General features: G+C 31.9%; 1 protein-coding gene across 4 annotated transcripts in view; it reads right to left on the bottom strand.

The window, feature by feature from the left end:
• LOC106721157 (atrial natriuretic peptide receptor 1) overlaps nt 1-19,653 on the bottom strand; it is a 110,343-nt gene that overhangs the window by 15,560 nt on the left and 75,130 nt on the right. For 2 of the 4 annotated variants that reach the window (XM_045682249.1, XM_045682250.1), the window contains exons 2-8: nt 6,856-7,834; nt 6,575-6,768; nt 5,116-5,332; nt 3,705-3,819; nt 2,846-2,993; nt 2,110-2,308; nt 812-903 (exon numbers count right to left, since the gene is read on the bottom strand). In XM_045682249.1, the coding sequence (XP_045538205.1) occupies nt 812-903; nt 2,110-2,308; nt 2,846-2,993; nt 3,705-3,819; nt 5,116-5,332; nt 6,575-6,768; nt 6,856-7,780 (1,890 nt within the window). In that variant the 5' untranslated portion in view covers nt 7,781-7,834. The remainder of the gene's footprint in view (nt 1-811; nt 904-2,109; nt 2,309-2,845; nt 2,994-3,704; nt 3,820-5,115; nt 5,333-6,574; nt 6,769-6,855; nt 7,835-19,653) is intronic. The other 2 variants (XM_014516048.2, XM_014516046.2) reach the window with 2 other exon arrangements.

The following is a 19,653-nucleotide window of genomic DNA, read 5'->3' as shown; positions in this document are numbered from 1 at the left end:
AATGATACATTTGTTGACAGCATATATTTACAGTATGTTTTGTATAGGCTTTCAACCAGTGGAAGCCCGCGGTAGGAATTCTGTATAACGGGACATAGTTATAATTACCAAATGAGAATGTAAGCATATCACGTAGTACATACAAAGTAATTTTGTAATTAACTATAATTTTATTCAATTAATGATCTGTCACAAACCATACAAAGCGAGTTCTTTTCGTTCATCTATTTCGGTCATCTCATGAAACGTAAGATCAGATTTTGAGATCAGATTTTATACTAAGATACTTTTTTCTATTTTTATATACAAAAAATAGAGCGTCATAATTACTAAGAGCTTGTCTACGTTTTCGATGGATTATGTACGGTTGGATGGAGATGGTACAAAAACCTAATATTGCTTTCAAAAGATAAATCAGAGCAAGTGCAGTCGCTTAGGGACTAATAGGTAATAAGGGTAATACCTACTAAGGGTAATACCCTTGTTACCAAGTTAAGGTACAAATCTTAATATATATAAATCTCGTGTCACAATGTTTGTCCTCAATGGACTCCTAAACCACTTAACCGATTATAATAAAATTCGCACACCATTTTTTGACATTTATTCAACCTGCACAATTTATGCAACCTGCACATGACTGAGAGGAAATTCAAAGATAGGTGTGAAGTCAATCCGCACTGGGCCAGCTACCTACCCCTAACTTAGGGTAGGCTCCGAGCTCATCACTGGGACGGTATAGTGGTGTCGTTTATATCATGATTCTTTCCTAAGTAGCAATTTAACTATTAATAAAATAGTGTACACTTACCTCAAACTTACTGGTATTTGGGTTCATGTCCAGTAGTGAATATGAAGCCACACGATCGCCATTTGCATCAATTATAACCTCCCCAGTTATACCTAAAACAAAATTACTTTAAGAGATAATAATTACTATTTTACTTATTACTTTAACATTACTTTATTACGTCTACCTAAATAAGACGTAAAATTAACATTACAAGAGTTGGCAAGAATAACTTTTCGCTACGTTAACGTAACTCAAAAATACCATTCGTTATGATAGGTATGATATTCATCCTCTGTTTTCCTTCAGAAAGACACCTCTTTTATACACAGATTGGAAATACATCCGGAAATTCTTGTAGCACATAACTTCGCAACGGCTAGTTTGTGTGCAACTGTCCATTTTGATAAAATATAACAGCCGTTAATACTTTTAATGTCTACACATCTAATTATCTTTCAAAAAAACTATATGACTTCTTCCATCGTTATAAAATTACCTGGGTAGTTAGAATTTCCGTTTACACGGCTAAAGTTAGAAAATAATTAAATTAGAAAGAGAGAATAGAAAAGAACTGTAAGAAACATAAAATCAAAAAACAGTTAATTTCTGTAATTGACACACTATTACCACAACTCTAAAACTCAAAAACTACTTATCGATCGCTTCTATGACTGTATTAAGTAGTTTTTGAGTTAGAGTTGTGGTAATTGTGTGTCAGTTACAGTAGACGATATGGCTAAAGACTTTAAGAGTAAATTGCAAGGATTTATATTGTGAGCTAGATGCTCTTTTTAAATCTACGATGACTCTTATTGGAGGATAAAATAATATTGACCAAAATACTCGATTAACTTACAAATAGTCATTCAGATAAGGTGATGTTTTTGTACATAGAAAATAAAAATAGTATAATAACTTCAAAGGATGTGCAACGAATGCATTTATTCAAGAGCATGTTTTGCATAAGAGACTTTGAATACACTATACAAAAATATGTGCATAAATTGCGTATTTTCTAGCTCGGCCTCCGCCACAGGAACCATTTCGTAACACGTGGCCTTCACGTCTATCTTTTTGTAGGATAGATATTTGATGAAAAAAGAAATAAATTTACACGTTTCTTCAAAAACAAGTAGTATTTTTCTATTCAATGTAATATTAAAATACTATTATAGACTCTACGCATTTGGACTAACTTCATATCCTATTGATGTTTAAACTCTCTTTTCATTCTTTTAGTGGCTCCAGTAACTCTTTCTTTTCATTTCACCTTTGACTTAGGATAAATATGTTTTAAATGTTCCAACGATATTTACCTTGAAAGGTTCTATTCCACATGTTGCGAATAACAGCCGACCCATCTAGCTGACCTCTCGGGTCGGCGGACTGGCTCAAAGTATCGTTGAGAGCAAGAGCGTAGAGCAACACGGCGTCGTAGAAAGCTGCAACGAATGTAGACACCATCTCCCCTTTGCCAAATGTGTAATTATACTTTGTAGCCGCTAGATCCTTTACCTATAAAACAAATTGTTTATTTACATACGACACATGACAGAAAAGAAAATAAAACAACTAAAAATGCATCCACACTGTGCTTCAGAGTGATGAATATTACGGATTTCTGTTATGTTCGTTCCTGGTACTTCAGTGTCACTTCGATATCCTATCCTTAGTCTTCAAACTGCTGAAACTAGTCTACAAAATCATAAAATTTGTGCTGTGCTTCTTTAATCTCAAATAAATAAGGGATAATAATATGACACGTGTTTAACCAGCGGCAACTGGCATTCGCTTACTCCTAAATTGTATGTGACATTTTTAAAAACTGCGCAACATGGAAATCCGTAATAACTATCCTCTGTGTTAATAAGATGCCACATAGATAGCCACCACGCCAAATGATTGGCGAATAGTTAAAACGAGTAAACTTCGTAGCCTTGGAATTGTCGTTTAGGAATTTGAATTGGGAAGTCTGATCAAGTCGTAACGGCGCGGCCGTGTGGCGCCATCCTTGTGACTTCTCACTAACGGATTATTTGTAGGTTATCTGACCTTATCAGAGAACTCGAGGTATTCTTTTTTCTCTGGCGCGGGGCTGGTGACCGTCAACACCGCGCTGTATGCCCGTCGAGCTCGCTCGTTCCTTTCTTCTGTGTCGCCTTCTATCTTCCATGGTTCTTTTGATGATGCGGATGCTAAGCTGTATAAAAGTATGCATTAGTTTAATGTTGGTACATAAAACGGGTCATTTTGTTTTCAATAGAAATAGAAACTCAATTATTTTAAAGCATTTCGTATTTAAATTTAAATGTTACGCTTTAACTAAGTAGGTAAACTTATAAAAAAATCACAACATTTCTTTTTAAAAATACATACCTAACCCAACTTGTGATATACATAAATTTAAATGTTGATCTTACTAATGTAAATTAAGATTTGCTTTGGCGAAAAAACTGATGTGACCTCAAAATTTTCAAAAATTCAAAATGTCAAGGTTTCATTTACTGTCTGACTTTCACTCGAAATAAAATAGATTTAAATTTGACTGCTGACAAATTGATTCAATTAATAAAAGTTGTAATTAGTTATTATAGAAAAAAAAAAAAAAACAGGAATTCATGGATAGACACAGGAAAGATATTTATATAATTAACACTTATAGTATCAGTATCATGTTTAATTATAAATATATCCTCTTCCCCTTTCCATACTCTATTACATGCAATGGAAGGGGAATTGAATTTGGGGGTAGCGGGGAGGTTTAAAAAAAAGAAATATCCTCTTCATGTACGTCCTGTCCTATGCATCTCTTGTACATGTCTAATGTCTATGGGCAGAGTCACTTCGCTATTTTAGCGAAATCCAGTGCTAATGTGTCTATTTTAATGTAATAAATAAAATGATTATTTACTTGGAAAAAAGTTCTATGTTGAAGAATACGTATTCTCCTGATGACACCATGTTCAGTTCATCGGCGGCTAGCATTATCTCTCTCACTGTGCTCGGGTTTGCGCAGACCACAACAACTGCAACAAAAGTTAAAATATTGATTTAATTATATAACAACACAAGCTCGATATATTGCCGTCTATGTCATACTCTTTGTGAAAAAAAGTGACGACAATATATTTCAATACAAGCTTTTTGGGAATTCAAATAACCATATGTGCCGTGCTAACACCAAAAACATCTTGGAACCCACGAAGGACAATAAATCAACAAATTATGAAGTTGCTAATCCAAAGATATATTTGATAGATAGTGTTTTTCAAGAGATTTTAAGAAACGTAATGATGCGATTGTCTTATTTTTAATATTGATTGTTATAAGTTTAAAAGAATTAGTAAGATTAGACCCATTACCTAATATTAGGAAATTCATTTAGAAATCCACAGATAATACCAAAGACGCAATAAACCAGTAGATACATGAACGACTAGAAATTATAAATCCCGAGGAGAAATGGCGTTTATTGTAAATGTTGAAATTTATGTAGTCCACAAAATCACACGATCGCCATTGAAGAAAGCACTATTGAAATCACGGAGTTTAGAATTTGACGCGACATTATATAGCGCACGTTAGTTACAAGACATAATATCGAAACAGATGTGAGTCATTTCAAAAAAAATAGTATCACTAATGTTAACTGTTCACGATCATAAATAATCAATATACATAAATTTGAATAAATTTTCTAAGTTATCAAAATCTAAAAGGCTCGCCAGAAAATTTTCAAAAAAAAATTATAGAGTTCTTTGACATTTCGACGGCCCCGATGTACAGTATAGCAACTGAAAAATGGCATTTTTTTATTTATTGTCTTTAATCGTAGAGTAAGTAGTAGAATAAGATCACCCAAGTCTTAAAACGATCCACCTTATTTATATTTATTAGGAGAAATCTACACAGAGCGCAGGGACTCTTCCTAGTAGCCAATTAACGTCTTTTAGTGTGGCTGTGAAAAAGTTTTCGCTGAACAGTGTATCACTGTCCCAAAAATGTTTTTTCCGACATTAACATTGTAAATGTAAATAAATATTTGTTCTCACAAAACCACTTTGCAAAAGAATTTTAATTGCGTAAAAGTGAACTCGTAGATACACATTTTTGCAGTAACGAAAAATTCGCTGGAATGTAAAGAGGGACTAATTTACGAACAAGTTCAAAAGTTCTTGTAGAAGTTGCTATAATTCTTCGAAAAGGCAACAATTTAAAAAAAAACGATTAACTGGTTAAAGAAAAATGGAGATATCATCTGTAAAGAAAAAGGTTAAAAATGAAACAGGTATTTTTGTTTGAGATGTTTCTCACATACTCACTTCTCGTCATTAACGAGAGATTCGTAAGCAATTCCTTTATGATTGTCGTATTTGTCACCGTTTCATCGAACGGTATGTTTGGTATAGATGATCCGGAATTCTTCTTTAACAGGACGGAGAACACGGCGCTAAGAGTCAGATAGCATGGACTGTTCCCCTTTCCTGATGCAGGGTCATTGTTGTGATAGAGCATGCCCAGCTTACGCCAGTTAAATTCCTGCAACAATAAGAAATAAAGAATTTTCTATTTGTCCATATATAATTCTAGAAAACAAAGAAAAAATCAATAGAAAAAATCACAATTTATAATTTAAAATACATAAATAACTGCTAATTTTTTATCATTGTCTGGCAGAGGTCATTCGTGTACATGTTATTCGCTTAAATCATTAAAAGACGTCTTAAAATAATGTTGGATTGACCGTGGGTTTCTGAGGCCTAATCATTATAAACATATTGTTCGGATGACGATGTGTTATATAAAAATTTTATTTTAGGAACCAACAGTAAATAGGATATGTATACTATACACCAACAAGCTTATCTCAAACGGTATTATATATGATGTATGTAAGTTTTATATACATTCTGACAGAAGCAACTGCGATAGCAGCGAATCTCTCACCGGTTCACTTATACTTATTTGACTATATATCAGCTACTATTGTAACTAAAAGAATCGTATTACCGAAAAAGTAATACTATTGCTATTGAATTAATTTCTAGTGATACGAAACTTGAATTATACAATTTCAATGGCAAATAAGCGGACAAGAAGGGCGTCGTAACTAAAGAATAGTTTATTGGAGACATCCTCATTCCAGATCCCAAAAATAATCGTTTTCCAAAATAGTTTAAAGGTACTAAATTGAATCAAAACCATCAGTTCCAAAATGAGAGAACGAGTTTTATAAGCAGTAGTTTTATATAGAATTCAAAATAGAATACTGACTAGAAGCAGTGGTGAACAAAAAAATACAACACTTCAAAACAAAAACTCAAATTATTATAAAATAAGGATTCTTTTGGTGTTCAAAGATATCTTAATATTTTAATACTGAACTAAGTATGAAAATGTATTTAAATTTATTATATTATGTTTAAAAATATACAAACTGGTTGAAAATAAAATAAAAAATTTAAAATACTGTAAAAACTATAAAAATAATGGTTACAAAAATGTAGATGTATACAGTAAGTAGACTTTGTGCATATCATGTTTTCCATGCTTTGCTTACGAATTATAGGTGTCTTTGTTTAAAATTCAAATAAAATGAAAATGGCGAGTAATTTTACGATAAATTTGTGAAGAAACCATAAGCAAGCCAAAATCCAGAACGTTCATAAAAATAAAACACAACACACGTAAAAAAAACTTATTTTTAACCAAAAAATAAATCACCAATAACACAATACAACATTTAGTAAACAAAATTTTTAGGATTCGTTTTCTAATTACCTCAAAAACTTTTCTAATTGCTACTCCCGCTTGTGTATAGCTGCCCATCATTCTTGTGAGGGTTTGGTAGCTCGGTTGTTTGTATCCAAATGCTTCGGCCTGTCCGCCAGCAGTTAGGACTGGAATCCGCCACGGACCAGCGTATCTAGCGACTGGGGCTATCACATATTCACACCCTGGTCCAATAAATGCATCTAAAAAGATACGTCATTTTAAAACCAGAAATTCGGTATTGAAAATAAGAGTAATAAAATCTAAAATTAATGAAGAGCTTTACTTACCAGCAGAACCATTAACGTAAAACTCAAAAGCTGCCAAAGGTCCATCAACAGAAGAACATCTTGTATCTCTATAATCTACTAAAATTTTCCATCCTGGTAATGGTCCATCCTCTTTAGTTACTGCCACTGCCGCCATTTCTACTATTGGAAGAACTTTAGCTAGCGAGAATACTTGAGTAGGGTCTGCTGATAACAGTACTCCGAGTTTCACTATCTTTTCATCAAATTGATGCCTTTCGGGTCTTAAATTAAAATTTGTCCTCTTTACAAAATACGGACTACTTGCTAAGTCATGAGGATAACCAATAGCACGAACGTTGTCATAAATATTATTAAATAATAAGAAATTTTTAGGATATTCTGAGGAATTTGTAAACTCTTCCTTATTTTTATAATAATTGTAATATTTATCGAGATCTTGTGCATCACTATTGGCATACTTTTCAGATTTCTCTTCTACTGATTCTTCTTGCAAAGAAGCACGGCCCTTTCTTAAATTCTTTTCATGGATTTTTGACGTCGATTGGCCAAGATTTATTTTTGATTTTTCAGTGTTAAATGTATTACTCATAGGCGACATACGAATGTCTGTGTTTTCTTTTATATTTACAGTATTTACATTAACATCACACGAAGTCAGAACATTAAAAAGACATATGTAGACAATTGAGAGGAATAGCAACCTGGGTATTTTCACATTCTTTATAAAATTATTCTTTTGATTTTTAACCTCGTGTGCTTGAGTATTGTCCAAATATTGACTGTGCTTCGTCTCACTATTAACATCTTTTTTAATTGAATCTTCATCATTTCGTCTTCTTTTGAAATTGGAACGACTTGCGTATATCTTCCTTGCTAACTTCCTTGTTCTGAATATTCTACAAGTATTTTTAAGAAGTATCGCTTCCACGATCTTCTTTAACATTTTACTGCTGCGGCTTATCTCATTTTATTAAATCACGTCAAGTCTTTTTAGTAACTACACGTTCCAAAAATTTAACACATAAGTTAATAAATGCGATGATCGTTGTTTTCTGTATTTAGAGATTTTTATAATATGTATATATATTATAGCCAAGAAACAAAAAATAAAAACGAAGACAGTTACAAAAGTAACTACTTTGAAAACTTATTAATAAAACCTAACAACTGACCTTGAACTGTCTCAATTGCTTATATCTCAAAGTTTAAAAAAAACTTAAAAATTTATCTGGTCAAAACCCGATAGAGCTATAAATAATTCACGGACAACATAATTAGAATTGAGATTACCATATTTCAACAACAGCCGCATTAATGGTCCAACTAAAATAGAATGCTAGTAAAGGAAGTAATTAAATTTTATACCATGAGCAGAACATTGCATACATACAAATCAATACACCAAGTCGCTTGTAGACCGCAAACACTTTTTTATTTCCAAAAAAATCTCCATACCGGTGATGTTTTAAAAATTAGAAATATTTTACGATCATTTTATTATAGTTAAATTTATATTATTTGATTTTATAATCAATTAAGTGATTTTTATGAACCGAGAACATTTGATTTATAAGACGTTAAATAAATAATGCAACTACTAAAATTGGACTTTTTCGGATCCAAAAACCAATTAAGTAGGTATAAACTATGAGGTTCTAAGACCATAAAACGAGTATCTGCGAAACGAACCAATTAAAATAACTGGTTCTAAATTTTGAAAAAACCAATAAACCCGACTTACTGTAGACCCTGACATACCATGGAAAAATACGAAACGAATGACACTTCAAAATTGGTTCAGTCCTTTAGTTTCTATGGCGTCAGAATGGAAGAAAAAAAAGACAATAATCGTTGGAAGTTTTTCTCAATATCTTACGTAATCAGATTTATACATCGCTGCAGGCAACTCTCGAGTATTAAGTATCATTTTAAGTAGTTATATGACGTGCGCACGTCAAGGTGAATTAAAAAGAAATTATCTCAAACTTAATTCTTTCCAGGATACAAGGATAAGGAATTTTGACGAACAGTGTCAGAACGATGCCATTGTGTGCGATCAGGTTTAAAAGTGGTGATAACATTTTGTTTTTATTTGTTCACTGATAACTTTTGAATACTTCTTTGCCCATTTAGCATGTAGCATTTTCTGAATATGATAACTCAACGAAGTATTTACCTATAAAAAACACTTTATTTTTATGAAAGAAAGCAATCATTAGCGACGGTTCTAAGACACTGGACTAAGGTTTCTAACCTAATAATCAATCTCCAATCATTTTTAGTTTCATAAATTTTAATTTATGAATGTAGAAGAAGCGAGAGAGGTGTATCAGGTCCGTGATCTCTGCCTAACCTGCTGTATAAAAAATGGCAATAGCAATCAAAAAGCCTCATCTGTCATTTTAAGAGGGATCGATCTGTTTTGATATGTCATTTCTTCCATAGAAAATAATTAAAAATATACTATGGATCTCCGTTGTATATATTTCTAGAGGTCGATTACTTCGTTAAGTCGTAGTTGCAGTGTATTTATCCTATGTATGTATTAAATATGTTTCCTAGATACTAACATACAATATTTGAACATGAATGCTCTTTGTTTCCTATCTCCGTTATTTACATAGTGTTGAATTACAGCAATGTTTATGTTTAGCCATGAATTTCCACTGCTGAAACAATTATACAAAAACATATCATCATCCCTGTCATATGCATTGAAAAAATTGAAACAACAATATGTGTCAATACAAGTGTCACTGCAGTCGAAACCCACAATTAGTGTAACACGTTCCTGTTAGGGTCCGTTCATACAGACCGGGGCTAGGAATAGAGAATATTTTTACGGCAAATAAAATTGTGCTTTATGCGATTGACACAATGTTTAATTTTAATTTTCATGTCTTTTTTATGCTTGCTCTTGATAAATAGTTGCATCAATTGAGCCGTTGAATGTGTTATCATTATAATAATTGACCTTGGAAGTAATGAGCGTGTTTACATAATTCATTTTGCTTATTATATACATTTCTACTAATAAATTTCTCAGGAAGTGAAAAATATAATATTTCCAAGGAACATACATCATCATCGTCTCCTTGTCCTTTATCCTGTGGAGGGTCGACACAGTATGTACTATTTTTCTTAATTTAATAAAATTAAAAAATGTATATACATCCCAATAACTTGATATCCTGGTTCGAACATAATTAAAAATGCTAATTTATTTCGTATAATTAAAAAATTAATTGAATCACAAATTCCAAAAACGTATTCCAAAATTTTAATTAAGGTTTAAAAAATTCTTATACCGTTAAATTAATTAATTTGAAAAAAAAGTCATCAATTCGAAATTGATTAATGTGTAACCTGATAGCAGCTTCAAAATTAAATTAGAAAAAGTAGATAGAGGTATAATGTCATCATTAAAATTAAAATAGTAGCCATTAATAAACGACATTTGGTATAACGACTTTTGCCCTTGAAGATAAAATTAATTATCATAAAAGCATTTTCTTATACTTACAAATAAAATTAAATTGAGTTGGTACATTACTTAAATGTAGTCGCCTTAAGACACCAAGTCTGGGCAAACATTTTAGTAAAAAAAAAATTAAAGGTTTTGGTAGAAAGTTAAACATAAAATTAATTACAAATTGAAGTCCAAAAACAATCTTCTGAAAATACATTTGTTTTAATTTCATATACGACTAGCAGTTTCCAGTGGCCAGATCCGCACGGAATTTAAAAAAGAATATGTCACCCGGGTATAGTGAGTGTAGCTTCCCAACAGTGAAATAATTTTTCAAATTGAATCAGTAGTTTCAGAGCCTATTCAATACAAAGAAACAAACAATCAAATCTTTTCTCTTTGTAATCATCATCCTGCTCTTATTCCTTTGAAGGGTTGGCACAGTATGTACTACTCCTCCATACATCTCTATCAGCCTTCATAACTGAATTTACCCCCTTCTTTCACATAATCCATCCATACTTTCTTTGGTCTTCCTCTACCTTTATAGCCATTAACATTCAATCTCATTACATTTTTGTTTGTATGAACAATCATACCTCTGCATAACATGTCCAAACCACTCTGCCTCAATAGTAACATTAGTATAGATAGCAAACAAGCAGGCTGCCACTTGATGAGTTGCCTACCTTGGATCGGAAGAGAAATTCCACTTAAGTTTTTAAAACATTAAAAATATTTCCCCTTCCTATGCGTACACTACCCCACTAAATCTATTTCCACTTCTCATCCTTTCCTGATAAGAAAAGGATAGAATAAGAGGACAAAAATTTTTTTTTCGCAACGCACACTCAATAGAAGAAATGCGGCAATAGTTTCACTGCATGCCCGTTTTCTGTTGTCGTGACACCGGGCGACATGCGATTCGAGCAGTAGCTTATGCTGCTGCAGATTCTACTACTGCTAAGTGTTTAAAAATAAACAAACAGTGTTAACATCTTTTGCTAAATAGGTCGGTTCGCCCCTTGCATTACCCCGACCAAACAGAAGTCAGTCGTGAAGTGGAAGTAATTCCTCGTTACGTCTGATGAGTGCGTGCCGGATGCCTAATTTTACCTTTCTTCCCTTTTCTATACTTTTCTTATAGGAAGGGACAGGAGAGGGATATTTATTTCACAGACGAGAGGAAGCACAGGAAGGGGTAATGTCCTCTTTTTACATCACCTTAGTTGTCGATTCAAAGTATACAACGCGTTTGCAAATGCAGATGCCTAAGGGCAACGGTCACTTCGTTATTTTGACGAATTCTCGTGGCCAGTTGCCACCTTTTGGATAATAAAATAAAAAAGGTAGGTAGATTTTATTTTGTAGTAATACTGTAACATAATTTTATGCGTATATTTGAGTCTGTATCAAAGTACGCTATTGTTGCATTTATATCGAAAAGTATTTCATAACATTCTCGTAACGCGTGATTGTTTTATAAATAAACATGTATATAAATTATACAACATCCTGCATTCCATTATAACTATTAAACATTACTATTCAAGTATAGCGTAACTATGATATATAGTATATATTAATGTACATGTATATTATGTACATTATTGTTTGTGGCCTTGCAATGTAACTCCGACGATGTTAACGTTGAATGCATGAATTAATCTGATTATATACGTGGCAATAACAATAGGATTAGTATTATTATTTAAAGTAATGTCTATTCGACCGTGTTTGTATTGAAGTATTACCGCGCAAGCAAGTAAACGGATGGCCGAACCCAATAATCGATACGAAAATTGTTACGGATGTACAAAAATGATTTGTCTGTCGTCAAGAAGAATGATCAGGTTTTGCGAATGTTATTGTAATCCTTAGATCGGCGGATCGTTATATTAAAGATAAGAAAAAACAAGACACTGATCTTGAATTGACCTTGTACGTTCTGTTTTAATTTACAATTTAAGAAGTTTGTAATATTTTAACCTGCTCAAGTCCTGCATATGTAATTAGATAAATGAAATATGTATGCAGAATATAATAATAATGTAACAATAATAATACTAGGGTATTGTTTTATATTAGTTTTGCAGTTGAAACTCGACGTTATAATACACTAACTGTCGCCTGTGACTCTGTTCGTGCAGCATTAAAAAAAATTTAGTAAGAAGTCTGTTCTTTCAAACTATATTCTACATCTGTTCTAAATTAATTACTAAGAAGTAAGATTAGTAACATTAACACGGCACTACTAATATCAAGAGGAAAGATTTAATTGTTTACATGTTTGCATTGAATAGACACCAAAATTACGGAACATATTTGAAAAATTCTTTTACTGTCACGGAACTACACACCTAGGGTAACATAGGCTATCTTTATTAATAGATTTTTTTTTTCAATCGGAGAACGGAGTCGCGGACCACTGTTAGTTGTAGATAAGTTTAGTATCAATAACATTTTATGTCTATCGATATGTAACTTCTAATAACAGTACAAAAAAAACACGAAACAATAGGTTAATATAAAAACGTTTACAAGCTCCATGTAACCATATAAAAATAATGTTTTTATCCCTTTCATGTTCTTTGAACTACAAGAGACAGCACTTTGTTCTTTTTCGGATTTTTCGCATGTGGAAGTGTACGATCATAATTTTATTTCTATGTCGAATGTCGATTTGTTTGCTGCGGCCATGAATTGGACGCGTGAACACACCTGATCTATAAATAGCTCGTGACTTTATATTTTTAGTAACAAGTTTTTATCGTCGTAACAGATTATCCGAAATTGCATACTGATTATGCGATTTGCTACAAGATTCTTTGATGTGTTTGAAATCAAATTACGACTTCGTCAGTGCAGAATGAAAAAAAACAGCATATCATTTTGGAACGAAGTTCCTTATCGCGCGTTGTGAAAGGGGGCTAAACGGAAAAAATTCTTACGAAAAGTTGTCACGACACTTTTTGGTATAGACGAATGAGCGGTACTTCACCATGGCAACGACATGACAATATATAACGAAAATTCATAGAAATAAAATGTACTTCTTGTGAAGACTTAAGTGTTTTATTCATAGAATAAACATTGGTTCCTTCACTAATTAATTGAAAGGAACTTCGTTCTCTCTCAAGTTTTTTTTTTTTATAAGAGCATGGGGCAAACGCGCTGCGAGAACACTGAGGTGATCATTGACTCCCATGGACATACATTAGTATTATTTACCCATCCATAAACTTTTTTCCGCCATAATCCCAACAGAATCAGCTCAGCCATTTCGGTGATTACCCAAAACAAAAACGGACTTGCGCACAGATAGCCAGAAATTTCAAAAATTATTTTTATTTTATAAGTGACTCAAATACAAAGTGTTCACGAAAATATACTATTTTTTCTTTTTTTTTCTTTATTACTTATAAACACTAAAATTTTATAAATATATATATATTACATAACATTTATACTTTTACTGTTCAAACCGTGATACGTGTTTTGTTGTTTTAAAACTAATATTTGCATAATTCATTAATTAATAAAATATTATATATATTTCCATAAACATATTTTTGTTTCAATACAACCTTGATATTTAAGTAATCTAGTATTTTATAGAATTCGGTTTTAAATAACTTTATAACTATTAAAATTTGTTACATAACGGTATTCATTAACCTATTCCAAATGTAATTATCGCCTTTTTTTTCTGAACGGATCTGGATGAAATTTGGTACGGATATAGAACGTAATCTGTAGAAACACATAGGCTAATTAAAATTTTTTTTTTGAATCCGCGGGAACGGAGTCGAGGGTGAAAGTTAGTTAATAAATATTTGTGAAAGTGCAGAGTTTATTTTTAGACTAAGTTTATTAGGAACGGTAAAAGCCATCAGAATATTCCCCTCTCCTATGCATCTCCTATTCCGTCAAATCCACTTCCACTTCCTATCCTTTGCGTATAAGGAAAGAGGAGTAAAATTAGACCTCCGCACCACACTCATTTGACAAAATGCGGAATTGCTTCCACTTCAGGTCTGTTTTCCTTTTGGTCGTGGTATTTCACCGGGCGAGCCGGCCAATTCGTGAAACAGATGTTGTTATTACTGGCGTCTACCAATGTTGCATGTATCATTTTATTTATGGCATGGTACGTTTAGGCTATTTGAAATTTTGTTACATCTTCTCCAAATATGGTTATATACTAAAAAATAAAACAACAATGATATAGTCAAAAACGTTAGTCGCAGTTAGTTATATCAGAAAATATGTATAACCTACGTGGGCATAGAAAGGGCGCTAGTGATAATAATTTTGCTCTACACGTCCACGGAATCAGATTTCCTTGTCTGTCTATTGTAAAAAAAATACACCGGCTGAATGCATGACACAAAGGGAAGAAATACGAATCGAGGGACTCACGCCTTAAAATTCTTAAAAAAAAAAATTAAAAAAACGATAACACCGAATCAATAAAGTAAAAAAATACTTGGGTTGTTTTTTTGTTTTATTTGCTGATTTAAAATTTAAATGCAAATGAAATATAAAGTAATTAATTAACTTATCACAATTTCATAACGTGACATTTAGAGTCTAGTTTGTAACGTCAGCAGAATGCTAATTATAAAGTAATAAATGTTAATCTCAAACGTTATATGCCACAGTTCCATTTAAAAATGTTATTTATTTTAACATTTTATAAATACGTTTCTAATCCATCCTGATCTATCTTTGACTATAGTGCAAAAACGTTTGTCCATAGCCTATTCAAAAACAAAATCGAATACAATTTTCTTAACGTAAACATCAACATAAATCTTACCAAAGAGGTAGAAAGAGATTACGGATCTCGTTTGATCCTCACACATCCTTTCTCGCCTCATCAACTTCCATACCTGCTCGTCGGTTTTAGGTGCTCTTACTGCCATCTTTTCATAATATCTGAATCTATCTCTGAATCTCTAAGAATTTGGATAGTATAAGTAATACGTCTAGGATTACCTATACCAACTCAATCGCTCACATTTACGTTATAAAATCTTTTAAATTTCATAAGTGGTATGAATGAATCTTTTTAATTTTATATAGGTATTTCTTGTTAGCAGAATTTCCGAGCAATTTTCTTGTCGGACAATATCAATGTTGCGCAAAGTTTGTCAACTCATCAGTTCGGACAGATGTCGCCAGTTTCGCACGAACTTGGCATCTCAGATAGGAGACTCGGATGTCTTCTAACTAATTACAATTCCTATCAGTTGTTGACGTTCAATCTTTAATTTACTTTATTCTATTAACAATAATAATATCAATAAACATAGTAGATAAACCACCGCAGAATAACAAAGTAACTTTTACTTTAAGCAACTCTATGTCCACAGTAAATCTTAAAATAGACAACGAGTCATGCACTCCCACGTAACATAACAAATGAGCTGTAAAGATCAACAAACTTGTAACGTTCGCAAAAAATATTGCGGTACTGAGTTTTTTACACTGTGGCTTTACACCCGAATTGTTCGGGTATGGAAATAAAAAAGCTCAGTAGTCAACTCGGGTCATAAGGATAGTTGCGTAGAACAAAAATGTTGACGTTTTGAAAAACTTATACGCAACTAATTATATTTAATATAACCGTATTTACTAAATGAAGTTATTAGACAAAAAATAGTCAGCCAAATGCTAGGAATCGATCACATCTAAGACTTGAGGCTGATTTTTAAATTATCAGATAGAATTCTAGCAAAAAAGACTAATAAAATTTATATTTATCCCAATAAAAATAAATAAAAACTACAAAACAATGCAAGGGTCAATAAAATTCCACGACTCGTAATTGTACAAATACAAATAAAATATGTAGTTATATTTATACAAGCGTATTTCGAAATATCTTTAGTCTAATACAAATGACTTCTTAAAAAGTAACCATAATATTTTTTTTACAATTCAATAATAGCCTAAAGTCGAATAACCTACGTCACAAAATGATAATATAGAAATTTTCCACGGTCTGGCAACCTTAAACATAAAAAATATCGCATCAGTTCCCACGTTCAAATTAATAAGAACTTAAAATATAAAATACTAGTTTTTACCCGCGACTCCGTCCGCGCGGAATAAAAAATAGAAAACGGGGTAAAAACTAACCTATGTCCGTTTCCTGGTTCTAAGCTACCTGCCCACCAATTTTCAGTCAAATCGATTCAGCCGTTCTTGAGTTATAAATAGTGTAACTAACACGACTTTCTTTTTAAATTCTCACCATTTGTTGTTTTGTGTTATGCATTTTCTCTCATCTGGAATGTTATCTAGAATAATACTAATGTGTTTCCAATTGGTGAACAAGTGCTACTTTAGTCATTAAAAAAACGAACTATTCACACCATTAATTGTAACACTTGTAATTTTAAGCTGCTAATACGCGCATATAATATGCTACATGCATATTACATGCGCGTATAACCAAAAGGTAAGTTTTGGAAAAACAATAAAATAATAATTTGAAAATTGTTCTTACGTTAAAGAAAAAACATTGTGACGCAACCTGCACATGTCTGCAAAGAAATTGCGAAATATGTGTGAAGTCATGCCCTACCCAACATATAGTCTAGTGACAAGCTCCTCGGTGGAAACGTTTATGAACTGATGACATACCTTAAGTTAAAGTTACTGAAATATATCGAATTTTACCGTAGTAGTTCTGAGCTACTTTGTTCAAAATATCATCTTCCTGGCCTTAAACCACGTACGTGGGATCGGTGCACATGATTTTATAAACCTTAAATTTTTGGCCTAAATGTTTACAGCCAGCCGTCTACCCGTCTATTTTTTTTTCTAAGTATATAAAAGTTTATTATAAAAGCAATACCATTGTCATAGCAAAATGTCATGCAAATATAAGATTAATTTTCAATATTGCGCGGCGAAAAACAATAAACTTCGTTCATTACGAGAAAATTTGATTGGAATTGTCGCGTCTAGGGAAATACAATCGACTTTGGAGGATTTACTTTGAATATGAAAGATAATAATTTTCAGAATACTCATTTCAGTTGAATCGAAATCAGAATGTTCATAATGGTTTTTATGATACAAATTTATATTCAAATAATTGTATCAAAGTAAATTTCAAAATTTCATCCGTTTTTTTTTTAATTTTCAAGGTTAACACAACAAGCATTAAATACATATAAATATATTTTATTTATTTAGAATAAGTTTAATTTAACTTAATTAACTTACCATGGGTTTCTGAGACCAAAATGTATGTATAAAACATATCGTCATCACTATGATTATCTTTGACACAAAATAACAATAAGGTTTGAAAGATTTTGGTCTCAGAAAATCAACTTTTTTTCGTACTTCGTGGCAACGATTATGTATAAGTTATTATCACTGACAATTTTCGACTTGAGCTGTGTTGTAAACAAAGGGACGATATTTGTACCATCAGTTGGAGAGTTTACTCCAACTTTCCAAAATAAACCCACTAACAATAATTGATATCGAAAGAAAGTAAAATGTATATATATATTATCATTACTCATTTCTTAAAAATAATTAAAATAAAAGATAACAATAAATATTGCCTATGTCAGCCGGCGATAGCATAGCTTCCTAACAGTGGAAGAATTTCTCAAATCGGTTCAGTAGTTTCGGAGCCCATTCACTGCAAGCAAACAATCAAATCTTTTCTCTTTATATTATCAATAAAATAGTAGTGAGTAAAGTTGAACCGGTTTATCTTCTAATAAACATGCCTGAGTTCCTAAAATAACACAATAATTGGTGATCACGTAATCATTGTTCAAGTCCTACTGCGTTGTTAGTTGTCGTTTTAATGGCATTTTTTATTAATGTGACATAACAAAGAAGGATAATTTATACATTTTACTATAGCAAGATCAATGTATAGTATTTGAAGTATTAGTAGAAGTATTTTCAAGAGAGTCTATTTTTAATAAGAAACTTTTTAGCTTTGAGCGTACATGAATATGTTGTTTTTGCATTCATATTTTAATTAATTATTCCTAGATTGATTTGATTGATTGTTTGTATGTAACACAAAAACTACTAAGGAAATTTAAAAAATGATTAACCATCAAAATTTTATACACATTTATAAGAATAATTTGCTTCTAACGACTCTACAAAATTTTTGCTTTCTAAACACTTGTTTGTTATAAAACTCTTATTGTAACTTATGTATTAGTCATGGGTAACTCAATTGACATTGATAAACTAAAGATCAGCTAACGGTTCTCATGTGTGAAGCAGATCAGTAAACTGACTCGCAGCTCAGCTTAATTTTAACCTACCATGATATGCGTTCCGAGCAGTGAGTCATGGGACAGTATGAGATGTTAAGCGCGGTCTTTTTTAACGGTTCGCTGGTCGCTCGGTCACTCGTCAACTGGCTCGCGGTTATCAGCTCGCATAGTTATATCGTTGAGTCGTAAATTACCTATTTATTTGTTCATCAATCCATCCATCTATTTATCTAAAGTTTCGCATTTATAACATTAGTATGAAGTAAGACCAAACTTAAGTTAGGGTTTATAGTTAAAAATGTTAGTGTTGAGTTTAAACTAATAATATTCATATAATTTATCAAATGAAAAATAAATGAAAAATAAATAATTTACGTATTTTTAATTCTACCCAACGTTTCATAATTAACTAAACAAAAAATACGCACAACACAAAAACTCGAGTTACAGGTTTGTAAATTAATATATACATAATGAAAATAAGAGTGACTACTACACTTTTATAAGGAAGTAGTTTCGACAGTGAAAATCCATTTTAATAAATTCGCATTCTGTCTGAGTTTCTTTAATTAGTGCAACTAGTCGTCGTAACTTTAACTGTGCTTTTTAATCAAAAATAAAGACAAGAGAGAAATATTTATTGAATTTTGCAAAGAGTCCATTCTCCCTCGTCCACAGTCCCTCGCGACCATTAATAGGTATAAGGTGCTGGTTTAGTTTATTTATTTAATTTATTGTTTTAACTATTTTAGCTTTTTATTAATTTTATTTAATTATTTTTTAACCTTTATTGGAACGAAGTTCCTTATCGCGCGTTGTGAAAGGGGGCTAGACGGAAAAAGTTCTTACGAAAAGTTGTCACGACACTTTTAACGTCTACTTCACCATGGCAACGACGTGAGAATATATAACGAAAATTCATAGAAATAAAATGTACTTCTTGTGAAGACTTAAGTTTTTTATTCATAGAATAAACTTTGGTTCCTTCACTAATTAATAGAAAGGAACTTCGTTCCATCCGGGTGTCCCTTGACACCTCTCAAGTTTTTATTATTAAATTTATAGGTTCTAACC

Source organism: Papilio machaon, chromosome 18 (genome assembly GCF_912999745.1).
Source record: "Papilio machaon chromosome 18, ilPapMach1.1, whole genome shotgun sequence".
Lineage (NCBI taxonomy): Eukaryota > Metazoa > Arthropoda > Insecta > Lepidoptera > Papilionidae > Papilio > Papilio machaon.
This window is presented reverse-complemented; position numbering and strand designations above follow the sequence as displayed.